This window comes from Vidua chalybeata, chromosome 3, assembly GCF_026979565.1.
Source record: "Vidua chalybeata isolate OUT-0048 chromosome 3, bVidCha1 merged haplotype, whole genome shotgun sequence".
In the NCBI taxonomy this organism is placed as follows: domain Eukaryota; kingdom Metazoa; phylum Chordata; class Aves; order Passeriformes; family Viduidae; genus Vidua; species Vidua chalybeata.
In genome coordinates, this window is record NC_071532.1 from 107,771,194 (window position 1) to 107,792,936 (window position 21,743).

General features: G+C 42.0%; 2 protein-coding genes across 11 annotated transcripts in view; both read left to right on the forward strand.

Moving 5' to 3' along the window:
• RCAN2 (regulator of calcineurin 2) overlaps positions 1-6,920 on the forward strand; it is an 85,102-nt gene extending 78,182 nt beyond the window's left edge. For all 6 annotated transcript variants that reach the window (XM_053939092.1, XM_053939091.1, XM_053939090.1 and 3 more), the window contains one exon: positions 495-6,920. In XM_053939092.1, the coding sequence (XP_053795067.1) occupies positions 495-655 (161 nt within the window). In that variant the 3' untranslated portion in view covers positions 656-6,920. The remainder of the gene's footprint in view (positions 1-494) is intronic.
• Positions 6,921-8,279: 1,359 nt separating this feature from the next.
• On the forward strand, positions 8,280-20,928 carry ENPP5 (ectonucleotide pyrophosphatase/phosphodiesterase family member 5). 5 transcript variants are annotated; one of them, XM_053939083.1, is made up of 5 exons: positions 8,281-8,448; positions 9,737-9,775; positions 10,988-11,857; positions 14,907-15,083; positions 16,427-20,928. In XM_053939083.1, exons 3-5 carry the CDS (start codon positions 10,993-10,995, stop codon positions 16,795-16,797), a joined length of 1,413 nt encoding a protein of 470 aa, XP_053795058.1. In that variant the 5' UTR covers positions 8,281-8,448; positions 9,737-9,775; positions 10,988-10,992; the 3' UTR covers positions 16,798-20,928. The 5 variants fall into 5 exon arrangements, with proteins under 5 accessions (XP_053795055.1, XP_053795058.1, XP_053795057.1 ...); XM_053939082.1 differs by lacking the exon at positions 8,281-8,448 and adding an exon at positions 8,777-9,157; XM_053939080.1 differs by lacking the exon at positions 9,737-9,775 and having other exon boundaries at positions 8,280-8,448.
• Positions 20,929-21,743: the final 815 nt, after the last annotated feature.

The following is a 21,743-nucleotide window of genomic DNA, read 5'->3' on the forward strand; positions in this document are numbered from 1 at the left end:
GGGCTTTAAATGGGACTGAAGGAAAGAAGCCAGAGCAAAAAAAAAAAAAAAAAAAAAAAAAAAAAAAAAAACACAAAAACCCAACTCAACAGGTGTGAAATAACTTCAGACCAAAGGTTGGATAGGTTGGGTTCCAGTTCATTTTTTTAACCATGAACTTCTGTGCTCTTTCTCCTTACTCTGCCTACTTTGGGGGTTTATTTCAGTGTCGCTGACCACCAATATTAGTACCAAAACCCATTATAGACACAAAGATGTGTGTATTTTATGATGCCTTACACGCCTGTGATCAAACTGCCTCCCGGGGCAGGGTCCCCAGGATGTGTTGTGGCAGCTGACAGAGTCCAGCCGTGCTGGTGCTCACCTGTATTTAGGAGCAGCACAAACTCAGCTCCCTACCCAGGTATGGAGTATTCTGCAGTCCAGGAGTGCCACGGGCTGTGTTGCTATTCAGATTGCCATCTTCTGATATGACTGCTTTTCTCTGCTTCCAGGAGAGAAATATGAGCTGCACGCAGGAACAGAGTCCACCCCCAGTGTGGTAGTGCACGTTTGTGACAGCGACATGGAGGAAGATGAGGACCCAAAGAATTCTCCAAAGCCAAAAATCATTCAAACTCGACGCCCCGGTGTGCCGCCGCCTGTATCTAACTGAGCCTCTCCAGCAGAAGCAGCACTTCTCTCTCCTCCAGCACAGCTCTTGGTTTTTGTTTGCTTTGTTCTGTTGAAAGGCAGTCTTTGCCTTCTGAGCACTGGGACACTAAGGTCATTGAAACCCCTTCACAGTAATCAAGCCTCTGTAACAAAAGGGCTAGGAAAAAGATCTTTGTACCTGTAACCATATCACACACCAACTGATAGATCTAACTGGAAAGGACAAAACAAGGCTGAGGAAACAAGGGTGGGTTTCAGTCTGAGGATCTTTTCACAGCTGTAATTTGCATGCTGAAACACCACTACCAGAGATCATCTGGGTGGAAATTAGGCCAATATCAGTCTTGATATTCAAACTCCCGGCATTGCTACTGTCCTTCATCAAGCAGCCTGCTCCTCTGCCCTCCTCACTTCCCAACAGTCTTTTCCCTTTTCCTTTTTTTTTAAGGGGAGTAGGTGTGCTGTTTTTACTCTACTAGCAGCTTGGTGGCCTTTGCACCCCCCTGGAATTTTCTGTAAGGAATACTATCTTTGCAACATTTTCAGAAACAAAAAACAACCTTCTTCCAGCAATAGCTGTAGAGAACGGTGGTCTGAAATGGTAGCAGGGATCTGAGATGGAGCTCTTTGGGCTGAGGGGAGAGGCAGCAGCTGCTGGGGGGTCTGGTCAGTCCTTCTCTCTGGGGAGAAGGGAGCCAGAATATCAGTAGGGATTATCATTTAATCTTCTATCAAGGGATGAGTGGTGCTTCCCTTCAGGTCTGAGGAAGAAGAGCTGACTGACTGCTCATGTAAGATGGGATTCTTTGCTCTCTGTCATAGCTGAACGTTCCAGTAACATTACAGGCTAAATGCTTTCCTAGTGGTGTGGTGAATAGCCCTGAAATTGTCAGTAATTACTTGCAATCTCTAATATTCAGCCCTTTTCCCTTCCCATGTCCTGTGCTTCAAAACCCTTTTTGAGCTGTATGGAGTTTGGGTTTGTGGAGGTGAGCAGAGGTTAGTTGATTTTTTTTTCTCTCTTTTTTTAGGCCAAAGAAAACAGGACCATAATTACACACTTGAAATTAGACTGCATGCAACTGAATCCCCTTTTTCACCCCATCCTGCATGTTTCTTTCACTTGCAATATATACTGGGTTACAAAAAATGTTCTGTGTTTGCATCATGGCTGACAGCAGACAGATCCTGGCTTTCCTGTCTGGCAGACCTTCCATGATGATTTATTTTTTTAAGGCATACTTGTCATTTTGAGAACATATTTTCTAGACATTTGAGCTCAGATTTTGCATATATTTAAGCATGCGCTTAGTTTATGCACATGAGTAGTTCCACTGAAATTAATACTGCAGAAACTGAGCGTATGTGTAAGGTGTGGTGGGATTTTTAAGCTAATTAGCTGCAGCTGTACTCCCCAAAGTGACCATAAAATGGCACAGCAAGCTTCCATGGTTTAAAATCCTTTACAGCTTAAAATAAGTAAATACATCTTAGAAGCTTATTCTAGGATCTGAAAAGTCAGCTTAGATTCTGTAATCAAGATTTTTGTCGTAAAACCTAACAATCTGGTTTCTGAGGGAGGTTCCATCACACTCTTAATTAGCAGCAATGCTACAAAGCTTCAGCAGAGTCAAGTCCCCCTTGCAGGGTCTTGGCTCGGCAGCACTTCCAGGACAAGCGGCATGTTGCTCTGTCAGTAAGGACAGGAGATGGCATTCCCAGCCTGCATGGTGAGGACATCTGGGAATGAGGGCTTGTCATTCTCACATAGTTCATCCTCTGGCCACCACAGCCCCCCCTTGGTATTCCTGATGAGATGCAGTTCTTTGCTCAGCACTCAGTGCACTTCTATAATTGTTACTCCAATATGGGCATCGTTGTGTGCTGTTACACTGATAGAATACTGCTCATTAAACACAGCAGAGACTGAACAGAAAATGGGGCTTTAGTATCTACATGAAAGCTGTGTAAAGTTTCCCTAAAGTGACTCATGAGAGGTGCCACGTCATTTATTTTTCCAGTGATACATTTAAAATTGATTTTAAGAAAAAAATTGTCACTCACAGGCCTAGGAACGTATCCTGTTGAAAACACCATCTTAGGCCACAAACAATATTCCAGGAGTAACAGCACTGGCTTTTTTTGAGAGCACACTCAGCACTGATGTCCATGGGGTTTAGTTTAGCCCAGTATAAACAGCCCAGTAAGATTTAAACACGTAAATGATCAGACATCATTGCTAATGGATTTTTTTTACAGGCAAGACCTTAGGAAGCCAAATCTTGGTCTTGTATCCATGTCCTCAAACTTTGGAGAGACATGGTTCTGAACTAAGAACTTTGGCCTCAAATGATGTAAAACTACACTGCAAATTAAAGCACTGGACCTTAAATGTTCTTTCCTCAAAGTGCATTTTCGAACAGATTTACACAAGGCCCCGTTCAGTGACTACTCCGTGCTTTGGAAAGCTGTGTGGTACTACCCAGGAGGCAGCAGGACATGGCTCATTGCTTGAAGCATTGAAATAGAAACACAATTACAAACCTGAAAATTCAAAGCAGCCTCTATGGTCAAAGCTTATATATCACCTGTATGTGATAAAATAATGATCATCATTAAAAAAAAAAAAAAAAAAAAAAAAAAGGTGTTTCCTGTATTATGGAATAATGTCCCTATCATCAAAGTATCAGCATTTGTGGCTCTTGAGAGAAGCAAGTGCTTTACTGAAGGCTGGTTTCTTGCCTGACATGGAAAGAATGCTTAGAATGCTTCTTTCAAAAAACGCTGACTATCTGGAAGGGGAATTGTAATTCAGTAAATCGCAGCCAGAGCCCCTACTCATTTGAGTTGGAATTTGCTTTTCTGTAGCTTTTCTGAGGTCAGCCACTCTTACTTGCACCTTCTCACAGGATGTCAGGGGTTCTCTCCTGCTGGAACCCTGGAAGAATGGAGCCTCAGTGTTACACTGTGGCTCCTGCGGCACAGTGGCACAGCCCACATCCTTTTAATTTCCTGCCCAAAGCAGGAGCTGGAGGGAGCGGCTGGAGGTGATGCCCTGGGGCCTCTGAAGGGTGGACATGGGTCCTGCTGCTCTTTGGAAATTAAAAGAAGGAAATCAGGGGAGTACAGCTGCTGCTTCTGTTGCCTGCTGCCTACTTGTCCTTTCTAACCTCTTCAGAAACGAAACAGACATTTTAATGACTTCCTCACTGCAGTTTAAAGCATGAAAACATTTCCAGTGCATGGAGAGTGTTTTAGAATCTGCTCTTTTGGAACAAAACAAGTAATTTTTGTGGCCTTGATTTTTGTAATTAAGACAAGGTGTGCAAACTCCCCCCTTCCTAATATACACAGACACACTCCAGTAAACTTTGTTTTCAGCCAAGAAAATATGGCAAGAGCATCCCTTCCTCAACCACAGCAAGACCACAGCCATAGTTACTGTAAAGTGGTTTAGGTTATAAAAATTCTCCCCATGCATACATTTTGTAGCACTAATTTGATCCTAAATTGGGTGAGAGGGGTGGGTTGGTTTTATTTTGCTCTTTTCCCCCTCTCTGTCCCATTCAGCAACACAGTAAAAGCTTTCAGCAAAAATACAGATTGTTGTTTGTACTGAGGGATGGACTGAACTCCTGGAAGAATGTGATTCCAGTGGTTTGTCTGAGCACTGTCAAAGACACCATGAGCTTTTCCATTGTATTGTACATAACTTTTGAAATATTCTATTTAGTCATATTTTATAGGAGTATTAAAAAGCTACTGGCTAATTAATCACTTTTACACTTGTATAATTCAGAGCTTAGTTTAAAATAATAAATATGGCAAACAGTATTTTTGTGTTCTGCTTGCACTGGTGTTTGGAAAAGCAACATTTAAAGAGTTAAACAATATCAGTAAACTGAGTAGTGTGGTGTATACCCCTGGTAGAACTGAAAATGCTTAAATGTGTGACATAGGCCAAACTCTGTTTCAGTAGAAATTAAGGGGAAAGCAGCCTTCTTGTTGGCAGGATATGCCATGTTCCATTTTAAGCTGCTGCAGTTTCACAGTCATGTGAACTTGCTCTGGTTTGCTGTGGATTTGGCTCAGTGTACACAAAAAAAGCTGCAGTGCAGTCCCTGGTGAGCAAAAGCTTGGCACGTCCCAGCCCCCTGATGTGGTTCTCACTGTGCTTTCATAATCATGGGTGATGCTGTGGCCATGAATGCTTGGACAAGGAACATGGCATCCAGCTGCCAGCCAGGCTGGGGAAAGAGTTCTGTTAACATTCATTTTTATAAAAATTGAAACTAATTGTTGTCTCTTACATCAGTTTGTGCTGGGTCTTGCAAAAGACTGGAAACTGGGAGATGTGTTTGCTGATAACTGTCCTGTGAAATTCTGATATTGAAATGCTCAAATCTGGATTTGAAAAAATTATTTTTCTGTGTGCCTGGCATAAAAAAACTTCATTTCTCAAAGGATGATTGTTCATGATTCTGAAAATTAGATCACTTAGGAAGTCTCACAGGAGAAGTAAACTTTTAATTCCTTTGGAAAGGACAGGCCTTAACCTCTGTGTTTTAATTAGAAAAACTAGTAATAGTGAACTTCTTCTGGGGTTCTTTTCATCTCTTTTAGAGGTGAAAGGCAGGAAGCCTAGTTTATTCTTCAGTTTGAGCCCCAAAGGAGCTTCCCCCACCACAGTGAGCTTCTTCATCCACCCAACTGAAATGCTGTGTTTGCGACATGCCGGCTGTGGCTCTTCCACCGTGGCACTGGACACAGCACTGGGAAATGAGCTTCAGGACTTCAGCTGGGGATGGCAGAGAGCTGTGTCCCAGAGGATCAGACTGATCACAGTCACAGTGCTTTCAGATCTTCTAAAGAATATTTACTGAAATAATTTTTGGTCCTTCTTTAGTGGCAAACATTTCAGCACTAAATTTTTTGCCGTTTCAGGCTTTCTCTCACATACCAGTGTGAATGTAGGACCTTTGCATTTCCTTGATTCCCTTTTGCCTAAGAAATCACTTTTAGTTCTGGTTTATCAAAAAACAAGACTATGGATTAAAGTCCCAGGCATACCCTCACTTATACTCAGCATCGTGCAATGCTCTTGAATAACAAGTTATACTAGCAAAAACTCCAAACACTGCTTTTCCTGATTTGACCCATCTTCTGGGGGAGTACAGCAGCTTCCAATATTTTAGGCTACTCTTAAAAAGAGATGTTTTTATAACAGTAGCTGTGCTCTTTTTTTGAATACACATAGACTGCAGCATTCAGGGGCAAAAGGACAAGAGAGGAAGTGTTGTAAAAGCTCTTTCCCACAGGTCTATTTGAAGTGTGGAGTATATTTGCTTTGGCTTGGAGGGGAGAGAAGCCAGCACTGTTAGAAGCAGAACAGCAGCAGCACTCTGGATGGAAGGGCAGGAGCCCTGAAAGACCCTACTGCAGAGATGCTCAGAAAGCTTAAAAAACCAGCCTGAATTCTCTCTCTCCTTCTGTCAGTTTGTTCAGTAACTACACAGTTTCTGGGGCTGCAGCAAGAGTCATCTTAATATAGGATTGTGTTCTGATGCCATAGCTATAAAGCTTAAATAGGGACATTTGTTAGGGAGGTTCTTGCTGAAGTAAGGCTGGGAAAGCTGTGAAGTGTGAGCAGCCTTGAAGTTAATGAAAAATAAAGATATTCAGAACCTTAAAACAGACTTCAGGATGCACAGTCAAGTACCCGAGAGCTGTATTAAGGGCCCATTTGAATCAGGGGCTCCCTCACAATATTAAGAGTGTCCAGTAAGAAAGATTAAACTTCTCTATTATTTTTACCAAAAAATCAGCCTTCTTTTAACAAATTATTGTAACTGATAATATATCTAGTGTGAGAAAGTTGTGTCTACATTAGTGTCACACAGATGTGTTCTCTTCACTGTTGGGTTAATGAAGGTAAATGTTTTGAATCCATTTTAGAGCAGAGTTGTTGTACAGAAACTTCTGACAGAAATGCCATCTGTAAGGACTGGTGGATCCTTAAGTGTCAGTTTGGCAAGTTGTCCTACTGTGGGTAGCTGCAGAAATATTTCGTGTATGTTGTTGTAGATTTAAAAGCATTGCTCATGGTTTCATTCGAGTGTCTGCATTTCTGACACGGATGTGACATATCTGTATATATTATAAATCAATACTATTTTTAACCACATATTTTGTACAAATATTCACATTAGCGCTGTACTTCAATGAAAATCTATTATGGTATTAAACATTTTGGTGGAATTAGCAAACTCCTTGTCGGTGCTTTGCTTTCATTTTATATCAGTGTTAAGCAGCTGAGCCATTTCTGGCATACAAGGCAAATATTATACTTTCCAGCTATTCATGTTGTTCCTTAAATCCAGGTGCACCTGTACCCTCTAGTGACTGATCCCAGCCACTGCAGAGGCAGCTCCCAACACCTCTGGATCCGAGTGAGAACCCAAAATCAAACCTGAACCAACAGTAAATGTGAGCACAGGTTTTTCTAGCTAATGAGTAACAGCGTGGGACAGCACATTGCTGTTGAGGGACACCCAGGAAGAGATTTCAGTATACACAGGTGCAGTTTTAAAACAACTTTTTCCTTTTTTCCTTTTCTCCAAAGTTTCTGGTGGGGTTCACAGCCAGGAACCAGATTATGAACTTTGTCCTACAGGTGCAGAACAGCAACATCCACACAGGTTCTACCAGGCACAGCAGCAATGTGATTATGTGATTCTCCAGGCTTGGAATAGCTCAGCCTCACAGCTGTAACAGGACAGCAGTAATGAAGGAGGGAGGAAAAAGACATTAAGAAACAATTAGAAGAGCCTTGCTCCCTAGTACAATCCCTGGTGGTAGGGTGAAGGGGAGAAAGGTATCACATATATGTATATAAATATAAAATGATAACATTATATATATATATATATATATATATATATATATATATATATATATATATATATATATATATATAAATAATATATATATATTTATTCACTAGATCGGCAGTGCTTGTGTGTGTATATATATACATATATATATATATATATATATATATGTATTCACCAGATAGGCAGTGTCAGCTATAAAATGATTAATAAGCATATAAGCATCATGTTTGATTCTATGATTCTATATGGTTGGACTTGTTGATCTACAAGGTCTCTTCCAACCTTGACAATTCTATTATTCTGTGTTCCCATGCACCAGTAAGAGGATAATGGTTTTGTACACTGCCATGAATTGGGGTGGGGTTTGTGTACATACACAGGACATGGACTTTGGACTACTTTGGACTTTTATGTAGCACAGATCCTCAACCAGGAAAGGTGGGAAACCTAGCTTGGATTTTTGTCCAGTTCAGCAGTTTAGATTCTAGTGAGATGGGGAAGGATAAACTCATTTTCATTCCAGGGCATAGCTGTGGGTCTGGACATCAAAAGGTGGGGAAAAGCATCTTCTGGGAAGCAAATGGAAAATTCGGAGCCTCAGAACACAAGAGGAGAAAAAAAAAAAAAAAAAGCTGATAGGAAAACAGCATCAAAGCCGATTGTTTACTTATTATTATTATTTCTAACTGAAGAAGCACTTCCAGATATCCAGAGAATGAATTTTACTCCTTGTTTTACAGTCAGCCAACCCAGCCCTGTCCAAGCTCTATGACATGCAGTAACGCCCTTAACAACCCTAGGGCTGTACGGGGGAGCCCGCCCCAAACACCACCCGAGGTCACCTCACCCGCGACCTGGGGGTTCTGGTGACAGCAGCTGACCATGAGCCAGCTGTGCCCAGGTGGGCAAGAAGGCCAAAGGCACCTGGGCTGTACCAGCCATGGTGTGGCAGCAGGACCAGGGCAGTGACTGTCCCCTGTGCTGGGCACTGCTGAGGCCACACCTCCAGGGCTGTGCTCAGTTCTGGGACCCTCAGTTCAGGAAGGACATTGAGGGGCTGGAGCGTGTCCAGGGAAGGGAACGGAGCTGGGGAAGGGTCTGGAGCACAGGTCTGAGGAGGAGCAGCTGAGGGAGCTGGAGGGCTCAGCCTGGAGAAAAGGAGGCTCAGGGGGGAACTTGTGGCTCTGCACAACTCCCTGACAGGAGGGGACAGCCAGGTGAGGGTCGGGCTCTGCTCCCAGGGAACAAGGTCAGGACAAGAGGACATGGCCTCAAGCTGAGCCAGGGGAGGTTTCGGCTGGACATTAGGAAAAATGTCTTCACTGGAATAGACTGCCGAGGAAGGCCGTGGAATCACCGTCCCTGGAGGCGTTTAAGGAAAGACCGAACGCGGCACTGAAGGCCGCGATTCAGCTGACGCGGTGGTACTCGGTCACAGGCTGGATCTGTGATCTCAGAGCTCTCTCCCGACCCAAAAGACGCAGCTGCCTCCGTAATTCCGTAATCCCGGGTCCCCCTCCCGCCGGGCCCGCCCCGCACGCGCTGAGTGACGGCGCCGGGGCCGCTCCCGGGCGGGGCCGGGCCGGAGCCGCTGCTCCGCGGCCCCTCAGGTAACGGCGGCGGCTCCGGGGCTCGGGGGGTGCCCGGCCTCCTCCGGCCCGGGCTGGTGGGGGTGCGGGCGCTGCGTGTGGGGAATGGCGGCCTGGGCTCGGCATTCGCGTGTGCTGGGCTCCGGCGGCCGCCGAGCGGGGCCCGGGGCTCTTCTCTGTCTGTCTTGTCCGTCCGTGTGTCCGTGTGGCAGCGCCTGCCCTTGGCAGTCCTGTGGGTTCGTCCCCCCAGAGAAGCTCGGGTCCCCAGAGTTTTGTGGTGCCGAGTTCTGCAGAGACCCGGGTCAGTAGATGTGCTTAGGCTGTAACTGGGGAAGAGCAGTATGAGAAGGCCTTGGAAAAAAACCAAACCAGCCGTCATTTATTATTCATTGAGAGCATGCAGTTAAGGAATTAGAATAATAGAATTAGACATCATGCTGAGATCATTAGTCGTGTAAAATTCAGAAGTAGAGACTTGATTTCACTTGAGAGGACTTCAATCCATACTTGTCCCTCCCCAGAAGGGGAATTATGGGTTATGTATAATTTGGCAGCTGGGATTCCAACAACACAACAGTGTATTGTCCCTTTGTCCTTCAGGTTCAGCTGGAAAAAAATCTCCCGTCAGGTGGATCTGAGGTAATCAGTAGCCTTTGGGTCTGTGTTGATTGCTGAAAGGGGAATTAAGTCTCTGGAATGTCAGTTTGTTCTTAGCAGAATTCAAGGCCTGGATTTTAATTTCGAGAGACACACAAGTCTGGTGTAGTAATATTTGACTGCCTGCAAGTCACAGAATCCTAAAATCACAGAGTGGTTTGGGTTGGAAGGGACCTTAAAGCTCATCTCATTCCAACTCCCTGCCATGGACAGGGACACCTTTTACCAGCCCAGGTTGTTCCAAGCCGTGTCCAACCTGGCCTTGGATATTTCCAGGGATGGGGCAGCCACAGATCCCATTCCATTGTTGCAGTGATATTCAGGTGCTTGTTATACCATAACTTCTTATATTCACTAGGATATTTATGTACTCTGAGTATTAAGATGGGTTTGTTGGTTGCAAATTCACTGTTTTCCAGCTGAATTTCAGTGGTGATTGAGTCCCAGAGAATTGCTGAAAAATGGAAGCCTAAAGAGAACTGTGAGGAGTATTGGTACCGCCCATATGCAAGATTGGATTGAGCAATATCTGGTCTTGCAGTTAATAGATGCTGTTGAGCAAAAAGTGGGGAATATTAGCATGAAATTTTAGGTCAGTTACAGACAGGGAAGTTCTGTGTTAGGATTCTTACAGGGATCTTGCTTTGAGTAGATATCTGAGGTTTAAACAAGAAATTGTCTGGGAAGAACAGGAGGAAACTGGGGCAGGGGATGACAAGCCAATACAATGTGAAATTATGTGTCATATTTTATCAGATAAGGACATAATAAGGACTGTTAGATGAGGAATACCTGTCATAGCTAGGAGTAGTCAAAATCCTTGAGTCTTATGATCAGAATTAGAATCACAGAATGGTTTGTGTTGGAAGGGACCTTCAAGATCATCTTGTTCCAGCCCCCTGCCATGGACAGGGATACTTTCCACCAGACCAGGTTTCTCAGAGCCCTGTCCAGCCTGGTCTTGAGCATTTCCAGGAATGGGGCAGCCACAGCTTCTCTGGACCTGTGCCAGGGCCTCACAGTAAAAAATCTCTTCCTAATACCTAATCTAACCCTGTCTTCTGTTCTGCCTTGTCCTGTCACTGCATGCTTTTGTAAAATATATCTTAAGAGTATATAAATACATAAGGAATATTAGCCACTCATTCTTAAAACTAAGTTATGACTTTGACAACTTCTGCCTCTGCTCAACAGATGCCATGTTGCCTCAGGAGAGGGGACAGATACCTTCCAGAATAGCCATGAGCAGTTATTGGAAAGTCCTGGGAATTTTCTTACTCTGTCTTCCAAGTGCACTGTCTCTCCAGCCAGTCCAGCCCAGAGTGCTGCTGGTGTCGTTCGATGGGTTTCGGTGGGATTACATCTACAGAGTGGCCACTCCCAATTTTCACTATGCCATGAAGAACGGGGTGCACGTCAGGCAGGTGACAAATGTGTTCATCACGAAGACGTACCCCAACCACTACACGCTGGTGACCGGGCTCTATGCTGAGAGCCATGGCATCGTCGCTAACGAGATGTATGACCCTGTCCTGAATGAAACCTTCTCCCTGAACAAAATGAACACCCACAACTCCAAGTTCTGGGAAGAGGCCAGTCCAGTATGGGTGACGAACCAGAGGGAAGGACACAAATCTGGTGCTGCTATGTGGCCTGGAACCGATGTGAAGATACATGGAGTCTTGCCTACACATTACATGCCCTACAATGAATCTGTTCCCTTTGAAGACAGGGTAGCAAAGCTCATTGAGTGGTTTACATCAGAAGAGCCCATCAACTTTGGTCTCCTGTACTGGGAACAGCCTGATGAGACAGGACATGTTCTGGGCCCAGAAAACCCACTTATGGAAGCAGTAATCAGTGATATTGACAGAAAACTGGGATATCTCATTTCTGAACTGAAGAAAGCAAAGCTGTGGGATGTGATAAATGTCATAGTCACAAGTGATCATGGAATGTCACAGTCATCCTCAGAAAGGCTCATTGAGCTTGATCAGTATGTGAGCAGAGAGCTCTATAAAGTCATCGACCATTCCCCTGCAGTAGCCATTTTGCCAAAAGAAGGTAGGAGCTACAGCAATAATGTTCCTGAGGAGGAACTTGAGTATCAAAACCTTATAGACTGAGTTGGTGGTGACAGCACTGGTGGCAGTAGGACATCAGCCTTGAACAAGAAGTACTTGCAGGATCCCTTTGTTCTTTTTGTGGGCTCTGAAAAAGCCTGGATGAACTTTCAGAAAAGAAAAGGGACCAAATCTGTTTGCTGTTGACTAATATTGCCAAGGATCCTTTAGTCCTTGTGAGAAGTAAGATAATCTAATGGCAGTATCAAGGCTGAATGGCGCTCTAGATAGATAACACCTGAATGTTACATATCTTGCCTTTCATCAAGATGCTGAAGCCATAGTGGAAGAATTATATTTCTAACTCAAACAGTAAACTGAGAACAGATGGGGATCTGATAAAAAGAAAGCCTGTGTTGGCTATTTGATTGGCTGCCAGCTATTATAGTTCACTTGAGTTTTTTTCCCCTGTCACGCTGAACAGCCAGTCAGTTACATTCATACCATTTTTATTGAGATAAAGATGGGTAAGAACAATGTTGGAATCAAAATCTGAAATCTGGTTGCAGTCACCTAAGGGTTGCTGAGGTGTCAGGTGTATGTTTAGTGTCACTAATGCATCTGCTTTCTATTTTGATGATCAAGTACTGTAAACTACTTGGTGCAGAAGTGTAAACATGGAAAATAACACCCCTGCCCACACAAACTGAATTTCAAGGCAGCCTTCTGGAAAGGTGATTTTTAAGAATTCCGTAACATTTGCATCAGTAATGGGTAGATAGCACTCTAATGCCTAAGCAGGGAGAGTATTTTGCAGAATTAAGTGACCTGTAAGTCACTTAACTAAAGCATGAACAAATGTGTTTTGTCATTTTTAATTTGAAGAATACTCCAGATTAAAATGTTAGTATGTCCAAACTGAGGTCTCTGCTTCCTGAGCACAGTCAGGCCCTATATCTGGGTGCTGTTTCTCTCTGTGGTGATAAAAGAGCCAAGTTTGGAAGCTGCATCCCCATAGAAGCAAACAGGTTGCCCAAGATGTTCTCATTAGTAAATAAAGAAGCTGTAAAAGTAAACTTCAGTGCTGACACCCCCCTAATGCAGTAAAGGAGAACTTTAAGATGTGTAACTTGATTCTCCTGTCTGCTAAATGCTGAAAAGAAACAGTATCTCTGCTACAATTTGATGACAGAATAGTAAAAAAGTGGATTTCAGAAACAGCTTGGATTTGATTTTGCCCAGAGACTGAGGTATTTATTACACTACCAATAAACAAGAATTAGTTTTGAGCACAGCTAAAATTCTTTTCTTCAGTGGTACCAGATGTTATTTTTATTGTAAAACAATGAGTTTCACTGTCAGTTCAGGTATGAGCTAATATGTGCTTAAGTACATAACACTGATTCTTCACCTGCTATTCAATTTGTCTTTCTTAAATCAAGGGAATGGCAAAATTTAGTGAGATTGAGAAAAAGTTTGAATGCTTAAAAATGCAGCAATTTCTTTTAACTTTTTGGCTATCTATTGCTTCCCCAAGAGATGGATTAAAGCCATTATTTAACCATTCTAGTGTATTAGTGTGTGGGGGGAAGTAATTAGGTGTTTACAAAGATGGTACCCGTACCACAGCTGGCAATGCTGGCCTTTATCTTGCATTTAATAGAAATATATTAATTCAAATAATTAGGATAAAATAAAGTTTGCTGTATTTGGGTCTTCCCCTCCCTGCCATCCCATATAGAAAGCTGGCATAGCAAAATTAAATTTATTACTAATATAGTCCTAGAAATGCTGCATTAGAGTCCCTCTTCTTGTTGCTGTAACTATCTCTGATACCTTTGCTTTTGCTGTCTCATCTTGACCTTTGTTTTGTTTCTTAATTTAATGATTCTTTTTTTTGGTGCCAGTTTGAGATAAGTAACATTAATGTATTTTCCTTCAGAATTTCTATACCGGATTCTAGGAACTGAGGGGGAAAAAGAAGATGGATTCTTTAGAAACATTGGCCACTTTCTCCCAAACGTTTTTCACTGATAGCCATTCAAAACTCCATGGATACTGGAAATGGCAGTCTGAAAGGGGCCTGCAGACACACGGTGCATTCAGCTGCATGTGTCACACAAATACTTACCTGAATCACAGAGCTGAGGGATTTGGTGTTTCACAGGAGTGTGTTGTGTGCACTCCATGGCTCTCATGGAATCTGGCCTTAAGTGGAGGTGGGGAATGAAGAAATTTGGTCAGATGTCAATTCCTGCACTTGCTTTTGTGTTCCTGGCTGTTCTGGTTCCTCCATTCTGTGCTCTGGTGTTCCAGCCAGCTTGACCAACTGGTTGTGGCTCTTCAGTGGCTTTTACTGGAAAGGCAAGCTCAGAAACTGGAAATAAGCAAATAAAGAATTGGGGGTGGAAAATGCCTAATTATTCAGTGTCAGTAGAGCTCTTGAGGGTTTGAGCTCAAGTAGAGCTCACTTGACTAGGGAAGGGAAAGGAGCAGGCACTGAGAAAACAGAGGAGTAGCTCATGCTGTTGGCTGTTATTGAATAATAAAGGAAAGCAACAAACTGCTTTAAAATAGATGAAAAGTGTCACTTGCTGTCACAGCCAGCTAGGTGACAGAATTTGGCCTGAATGCAGCCATTACCTCACAAACAGGTTTAGGAGGTGTCTTCTTGCTTTCAGGCATTGCATAAAGCTAGAAGGGTTTGGTTCCTTTTCCAGGAGACAACTGAATGCTTTCTAACTCATTCCTGTGAGAAGCTTACATTCTGATAACTGAAATGAAGGATTTTTTTTCCTAAAATTAGCAGGGCAGTTATTGCTGGGGAACAGGCTATGAAGTCTGGTGCTGAGGGGGATCTTACCATGACTGAGGCTCTGAATTTCTCACAGGAACTTCTCTGCACACAGTGTTGTCTCTTACAGTTATTATTCACTTGTGGGGAAGTGCATTTTGCCTTGTGCTTTCAGCTGTATTTTAACCACTGATGAGTTCAGCAAACACACTGGTATGTTTAATTTTTGTCTTTTGTCTCTTTTGTTTGTTTGAAGGCAAACTGGATGAAGTATATAAAGCTTTGGCCAATGCTCATCCCAACATGACTGTATATAAAAAGGAGCAGATTCCAGATAGATTTCATTACAAACACAACAGGAAAATTCAGCCCATCTTAGCAGTGGCTGATAAAGGATGGGAAATTGTACATAACAAGACTGATGGTTTTCTATGTAAGTATTCTGTCTTTATAGTGTTTTGCTGTATCTTCCAAGGCAAGGACCTTACGTGGTACTTCATCTCCTAGTATCAGCAACCATTGTCCATTTTTAAATTTTTTTAAAGCTGGGAGGGCAGTGTGTGAAATTTATAATTTTTTCCCCTGATGGGATGGGAAGCACCCTACTGTTTGGGGAGGAGCATCTGCACTTACTGTTTCTTTAAACATTAAACTTACTGAGATAAGATCAATCACATGTTTTGGTGGCCCCATACTTGAGGTCTTTCAGGATATAGCAAACCAACAAGCATTTCCTGAGAGATTAAAAAAGAAAGTTGTACTGAATGTGTTGCGTAGAGAGTGAATAGGGTTGTTTTATCATGTTTTATTTACTGCAGAAGGGTTGGGTTGGAAAATACAAGAACATTTTCTGAAAGTTCCCAGCTTGTCTGGATGCTAGACTTAGAGTAACCTCATTCTATTGTTACAAAGAGTCTTTGGATATTGTGTTACTGCACACCAGCGATTTTCATTTTCCTTGGAGGAAAAAATGTATTCTAGGTGATTTGGAGGAATAAAACCCCCAACACTTTCAAGTTCCTCACCTTGCGTTTTTGAGATTTATTACAGGTAGCATGGAGACAGTGAACTGTAACTTCTTGGTAACCTAAAACACGGGTGTTATATGGTCAGTTCTTACATTTCTAATTGAGAATCTTCTGAACTTTGCTGCTGGTTATGAACCTGAAGAATGTTACCAGCAAGACTTAACAAGATTTTCAGTAGCTGCTGAGAGCACCTTCTTGTGCCTGTGTGTTTGACATGTTCCCAGTTTTTAATGCCCCTGTCAGGAATGGGCACTGGACACCCACCAGTGAGTTCTTCTTCCTTGTTGGGGAGTTGATGCACCTAGCACTGCACAAAATTGGACAAAATGTCAGAGTGTCTCCTTGGAATCACATGGACAGTCTGACTCTACTCAAGAAGAGGGACTCTAATGTTTTTTTAGAATTTTCTCTAAGAGATCTAGACCAGTTTCAAAGTTGGAGTTTTTCCTTGAGGAAAATCAAGGAAGTGTGGGTGTATGCAGTGTGCCATTGACAATGCTGTTACTGCCATATGAGCTCATTTATTCCCCTTCTTTGTTAAATAGTGTTCTCTGTTGTGGGTTTTTTAGGTATTTTCTCTTTGTAGTTCTGAAACTTGGTATTTGCTAGGAGACATTTGTGCTGTCAATCAAAACAATTCTCTGTAAGGATGGCTGTGCCTTTTCTGCATTCTGCTAATTCTAGGAAGATGTTCAGTGCTTATTTTGCAACTTTGGAATACTGATCTTTATCTATCTTTTTTTTCTAGTTGGTAATCATGGATATGACAACACTGTACCAGAAATGCATCCCATTTTTTTGGCAGTTGGGCCTGCTTTCAGAAAGAATGCCACCAAACAATTCATGAATGCTACGGACTTGTACCCCTTACTGTGCCATCTGCTTGGCATCAACCCACTGCCCAACAATGGTTCCTTCAATGCTGTGAAGGATATACTTGCTGAGAAAGTTCCTGGAGCCCGTAGAGCAGATTCCTACTCAACTGTGATAGGAGTCTTCCTGGGCAGCTTGCTTGTTTTGGTTTTTACTGCAGTTTTTGTTAGGCATTTTGTCCTTGCCCAAGCAAATTCCATGCAAATCCGACACACTGAAGCTGCCCAGCCACTGCTGCAAGGTTAATAACACTTGGGATTATTTCCTGTTTAAAGCTTAAAATAAGCTTATACAAAGAAAATAAACAATGGAGGTGGATTAGCACGAATATGTGGAGTGAAAGAAGATGGATGCTGATCCATTGGTACTCTGGGGCATGTACAGACCAGGGATGGAGAGAGAGCATGTTCCTGTTTCACACTGCAGTCACTTCATCTTCCAGGGCTTGAAGATAGCCTGGGTAAATCTGGGAAGCTCTGTGTGTATGTAGACCTGTAGTGACAACAGACCTCAAATACCTTATTATGGCTATTTTTAGGGAAATAACATCAACTGGGGTGCACTTCACAGACTATTAAATGGTGATTTCATTTCTCACCCTCTTTTTAGTTTTATTCTTTGAGTCTCTTTGATTTTTTGATTTTAACAAGTCACTGAATGGTACTAAACTTCTTTGTTAGTAATTTTCTTCCCTACCCAAAGAAGCTTTTCAATGGATCACCATTACAGGTAACTTGGTGGGTTAAATCCTGCAGGAAAGAACATTATTATTCAGCTAGGTCATGCAGTGCTAGGTGTCTAAGTTTCGAGTTACAAATATTTCTTCAAATTACTGTGTTAACTGTAGCCCCAAAATACAAATCTTAAGTGGTATTGCCTTTAGCAATCATTATTAAACTTGATTCTTAATGTTTTAAAAATCTATTTAAGTAAATATAGGTTTTTACCACTTTAGATATGATTTCAGGTAAATGTAGGTCTTTACATTTTTCTATGTCCTGTACACTGCACTAAATTTTCTAGGAGTTCCATGCAGCTGGCAGGATAAAGACACATACATGCACCACACTTGTATATCTAAATGGAATATTTTCTATTTCTGTGGTACTAAGAGAGTTGAATAAGTTAAGGAACAAGGATACTCGGGCTGGTTTCAGAGTGTTGTCATGCTTGTCCCTGGTCTGCTAGTGGAGATTTCTGAGTTTGACTTGTGTCTTGTGCTTTATCTGTTCTGTCTGGGTGGGTTTTGGAATGGGATGATCAGGATTACACATGCAGTTTAAGGGACAGCTATATAAATCTAAAGCCATATATGTTCTCAAATCTAAAAAAGCACACTTTACTAATAAGGTGTAAGACTGGAGTTTATTTTTCCAGAGGAAAACCTCTGTCAGGGAAAAATATTAATTCTGAGTCAACAAAGGTACATATTCTCATTTTTTTGTATGTGGCAATAAATCTTCTCACTAGTGTAGCTGTGAGGTTTTTTGTGAGCTCACTTAAATGGTGAGAATCTGCTGACTACTTTGTATGAAAAACAGAAAAGTTGTCTATTGTCAGACTCCTCCTCTTCTTCCTGTGAGATGACAGTATTTCTCAGCACTTTGTTGCTGAATAAATGACTGAAGGAGAAAAAAACTTTCAAAATTAGTGCAGAAGTAGTAGACTGGGTATTTTTAAATGCAATTTATGTCAGTATCCACAGCCCCCAGCAGAGGGCAAGGATGGGAACACCTCGGCTTTGGATGTGCTCTGCCAAAACAAAGGCATGACAGTCAGTACTGCAAGGGGAGGGCTGGGGTACAAAATTCCTTTTGCTGGGCTAAATTCCAGACTAAATGAAGATCTGTTGTGTTTCTCTGTAATTACTTACTTAGCACCAAGCTGTCTTGCAGACAGATGTGGACATTTCCAGAGGCCACATTTGGCTGCAGTGAATGCTTCAGAGGGAAGGCAATGAAATAGCCCAACAACTTAAGGGTTATGCTGAAAGTTCAGCTGTAATAGTAGGTTTAAGAAGGCAGGAAGAATGTGCAGGTCTTTTGGAAGACAGCCCTTGATTTGAGAGATGTATATGAAATCCTGTGATTTCCAGCTGACTCTGTGCTGTTCCTGTGCTGTGAACTGCCTTGTTTTCCTGCATTGCCATTTTCTAAGAAAACACTGAAGGAAAAGGTCTGTAAGGCTGACTGTTAGTGCAGCTGGCCCTTAGCCTGAAGTTGAATTTGCTGGCACAGGCAAAACTGAGTGCTGCAGGGGTTCCAGGTGAGCCATGGCACCAGTAACATGTTCACAGCAGTTTTCAGAGACCAGGGAAGTCTGAGCACAAAACCCAAACCTCTGAGTTTCCCTTTCCTACCCACCTTACAAAAAGTGGATGGCACACAGTAAACTGATGCACTGAGTCCACCTTTTCTTTTTTCATTTGCAGCTTAAAAATTAATTGTAGCACAACCGTAATGTGTGTTTAAAGAAAGATCTGCAGGCTTTGATAAGACAATAACACTGAAAAATATCATAACAATGCCATAACCCTCACTTCTAGCTTCTGCACTTTGGAACATGTTGCTTTAGTAGAAATTCTTCTTATTGCAGTAATTTCGTAGCAGTGATCATGGCAGATGTAACAATAACTGAGTTGTAATCTCAGAGCTTTTCCTTAAACCTCAGTTTAATTGTGGCAAGTGTAGTTCTATCATCAGCCAAAGTGACCCTTGATTTTTAAGGAGGGGCCAAAGTTTGTCAGTGTTGATCAGTCATTTGGGACTTACATTTACCTGCCCAAATATGCAACAAGGATATAGCAGCAGGTTTCCCCCAACAAAGGGTTTGGTAACAATAATATCAGAATAGGCTGGGGACAGGAACGTGAGAATTGTTGATGTCATTGTTCTGTATTGCACTGTGAGGCCCTTCTTTGAGGAGGGCAAAATAAAACTTTGTAAAAAAAAAAAATGAAGGCAATCTTGTAGCATTTGGGTATTTCAGATTAGGGTCAAACATTTCCTTTATTCTTAGGTGTATTTGCAGGTACCTCTTGGGTAGTTCCTTGTTAGGACATTTGCCCAACTGTTTTAAGTTACTGGGTGTGAGCTTAATGAAATTGAAAGCACAGATGATGCCACTGGAGAAAAGTAGCAACTTTTTTTCTGATGTGACATTTTGTCAGACACCTTTTTGGGTGGGGGGGACGTGGGATTTGGTTTCTGTGATACTTTCTATGATTGTACAAACAAGTTTATTGGAAAGAGAATTTGAGTACACTGTGTACTGCTTGTAACTTAAACTTGGAAACCAAGAATGATGCATGATATGTTTCATTACTGACCTGTGGAGCATACAGATGTCAAATGTTTTCTTTATTTCTTCTTGTTTGGAAATGCTGAAGTTAAAAGAAATCTTTGCTATAATGCTGTCAAGCATGAAGTGCTGGCTTCATTGAAAACACTTCTGGAAAGCAAACTTGAACTGGAGGGAGATGACTGGGGAGAATGGTTTCAACTTGTATGCATCCCAAATATTCCTTGGACTCTGCAAAGTGTATGCCTTTGTTAAAAATAACTGGAAGTGTGATAGAAGTTTGGAATTTTAGGTCACAGTTCTTATATAACAGACTTCTTGTTTCCCACCTTGCTGCCATATATGGAAAAAACAGCTATCAGTTACCAATAGTGGGAATCCAGTTTCTTTTACTAAAAAAAAAAAAAATCTTCCAGACTTTCTTGGTCAAGAGCTGCAGTAATACTGCTACAAGAAATGCAGTCTCAAAATAATAAAAAAAAAATTAAAAGGCAGAAAAACCAGATTCATTAAATCACTTAGGGTGGAAAAGTCCTTTAAGATCATCCAGTCCAACCATTAACCCAGAACTGCCAAGTCTGTTGTAAGATGAAATTATGTACAAACTGACTTTTCATACAATCATAGGATAGTCTGGGTTGGAGGGGACCTTAAAGATCAGCTCATTTCAAGCCCCCTGCTCCCCTGACCTCTGTCAGAAGTGTGAACAGCACAATCTTGACCTTCATGTGGGAGAAGGACAAATGTGCAGTGGTTGGGTCCTGTTGTTCTGTAAAATGGAAATTTAACAGGCTTACTTCCCAATCTTCTTCCCTGCTTAAATATTGCCATGGATGCTGTGTTGGCCATATCTATGCTGCTGTATAAAAATTTCATGGCATGTTTGCCCTACAGTAAAAGTGATATAAGCATTTATTAGATAGTAAACTACAAAAATTGTTGCAAGTACATAAAAATTATAAATTCAGTAGTTGTATCAGCTTTTCCATAGTGAAATTGTAATCTGAATCCTATTAGCAAACCTCTAATACTGTTTTTTTTTGCAATAAAAGATGCTACCATGCATGTTACACCAAACATCTGTCCCTGTGGTCTGGTCCTTGGAGGTACACAAAGTTGGTTTATTTTCACAGGCAGTATGTGGGCAGCAAGTTACTGAAAGCAGTGTTTCAGAGTTGTAGTCAGGTGAAACCAGCTCAAATCTGGAACTGTTTCTGTGATGACAATGCCCAAAAAGCACAGAACCCCAGAGGGGTTTGTTTTAGGGCTGCTCTACCCAGTGTGGAGAGTTCCTGTATGGAGGCAGTCAATGTAACAAAACATCCGCCTTCAGTGCTGGGAAATGTCACTAAATATCCCCTGTTCCTCTCTAAACTGCAAAGCCAGTTAAGGGTTAGGAACTTACCCTGAATTATCCTGCCCTGTGTGACCATTGCTGAGTTGTGTCTATTTAGCAAGTCATGAAATGTTGTCACAAACTACTGTCCCTTTATCGCAGCCTTGAGGAAGCACAAGCCACAGCTTTGCTGTTCTTGTTCCAAACTGGCTGCTCAAAAGGAAATCAGCCACTGGCTTTCATGAGAAATACTTCACACAAACCAGAATGAGGCAGTGGAAATGTTTTGTCATGTTTAAGGCTCTGTTGCTAAAAATAATCATCCTTAAATAAATCAATTGCATGTCTTAAAGACAGAAAGATGTTTTTTCTAGATTCTCTTGATTTGTACATGATCTGTATGAAATTGGGTGCACAAGAGCTACTCTGAAACCCTTTGTGCCAGGAAGAACACTCAGCACCTTTACAGACCACATCACATCTTTGGAAATGAAAATACTCAGCAGTGCAACTGGAATACAGTTTATCTTATTTAACACTTAAATTTCCTCTTTAA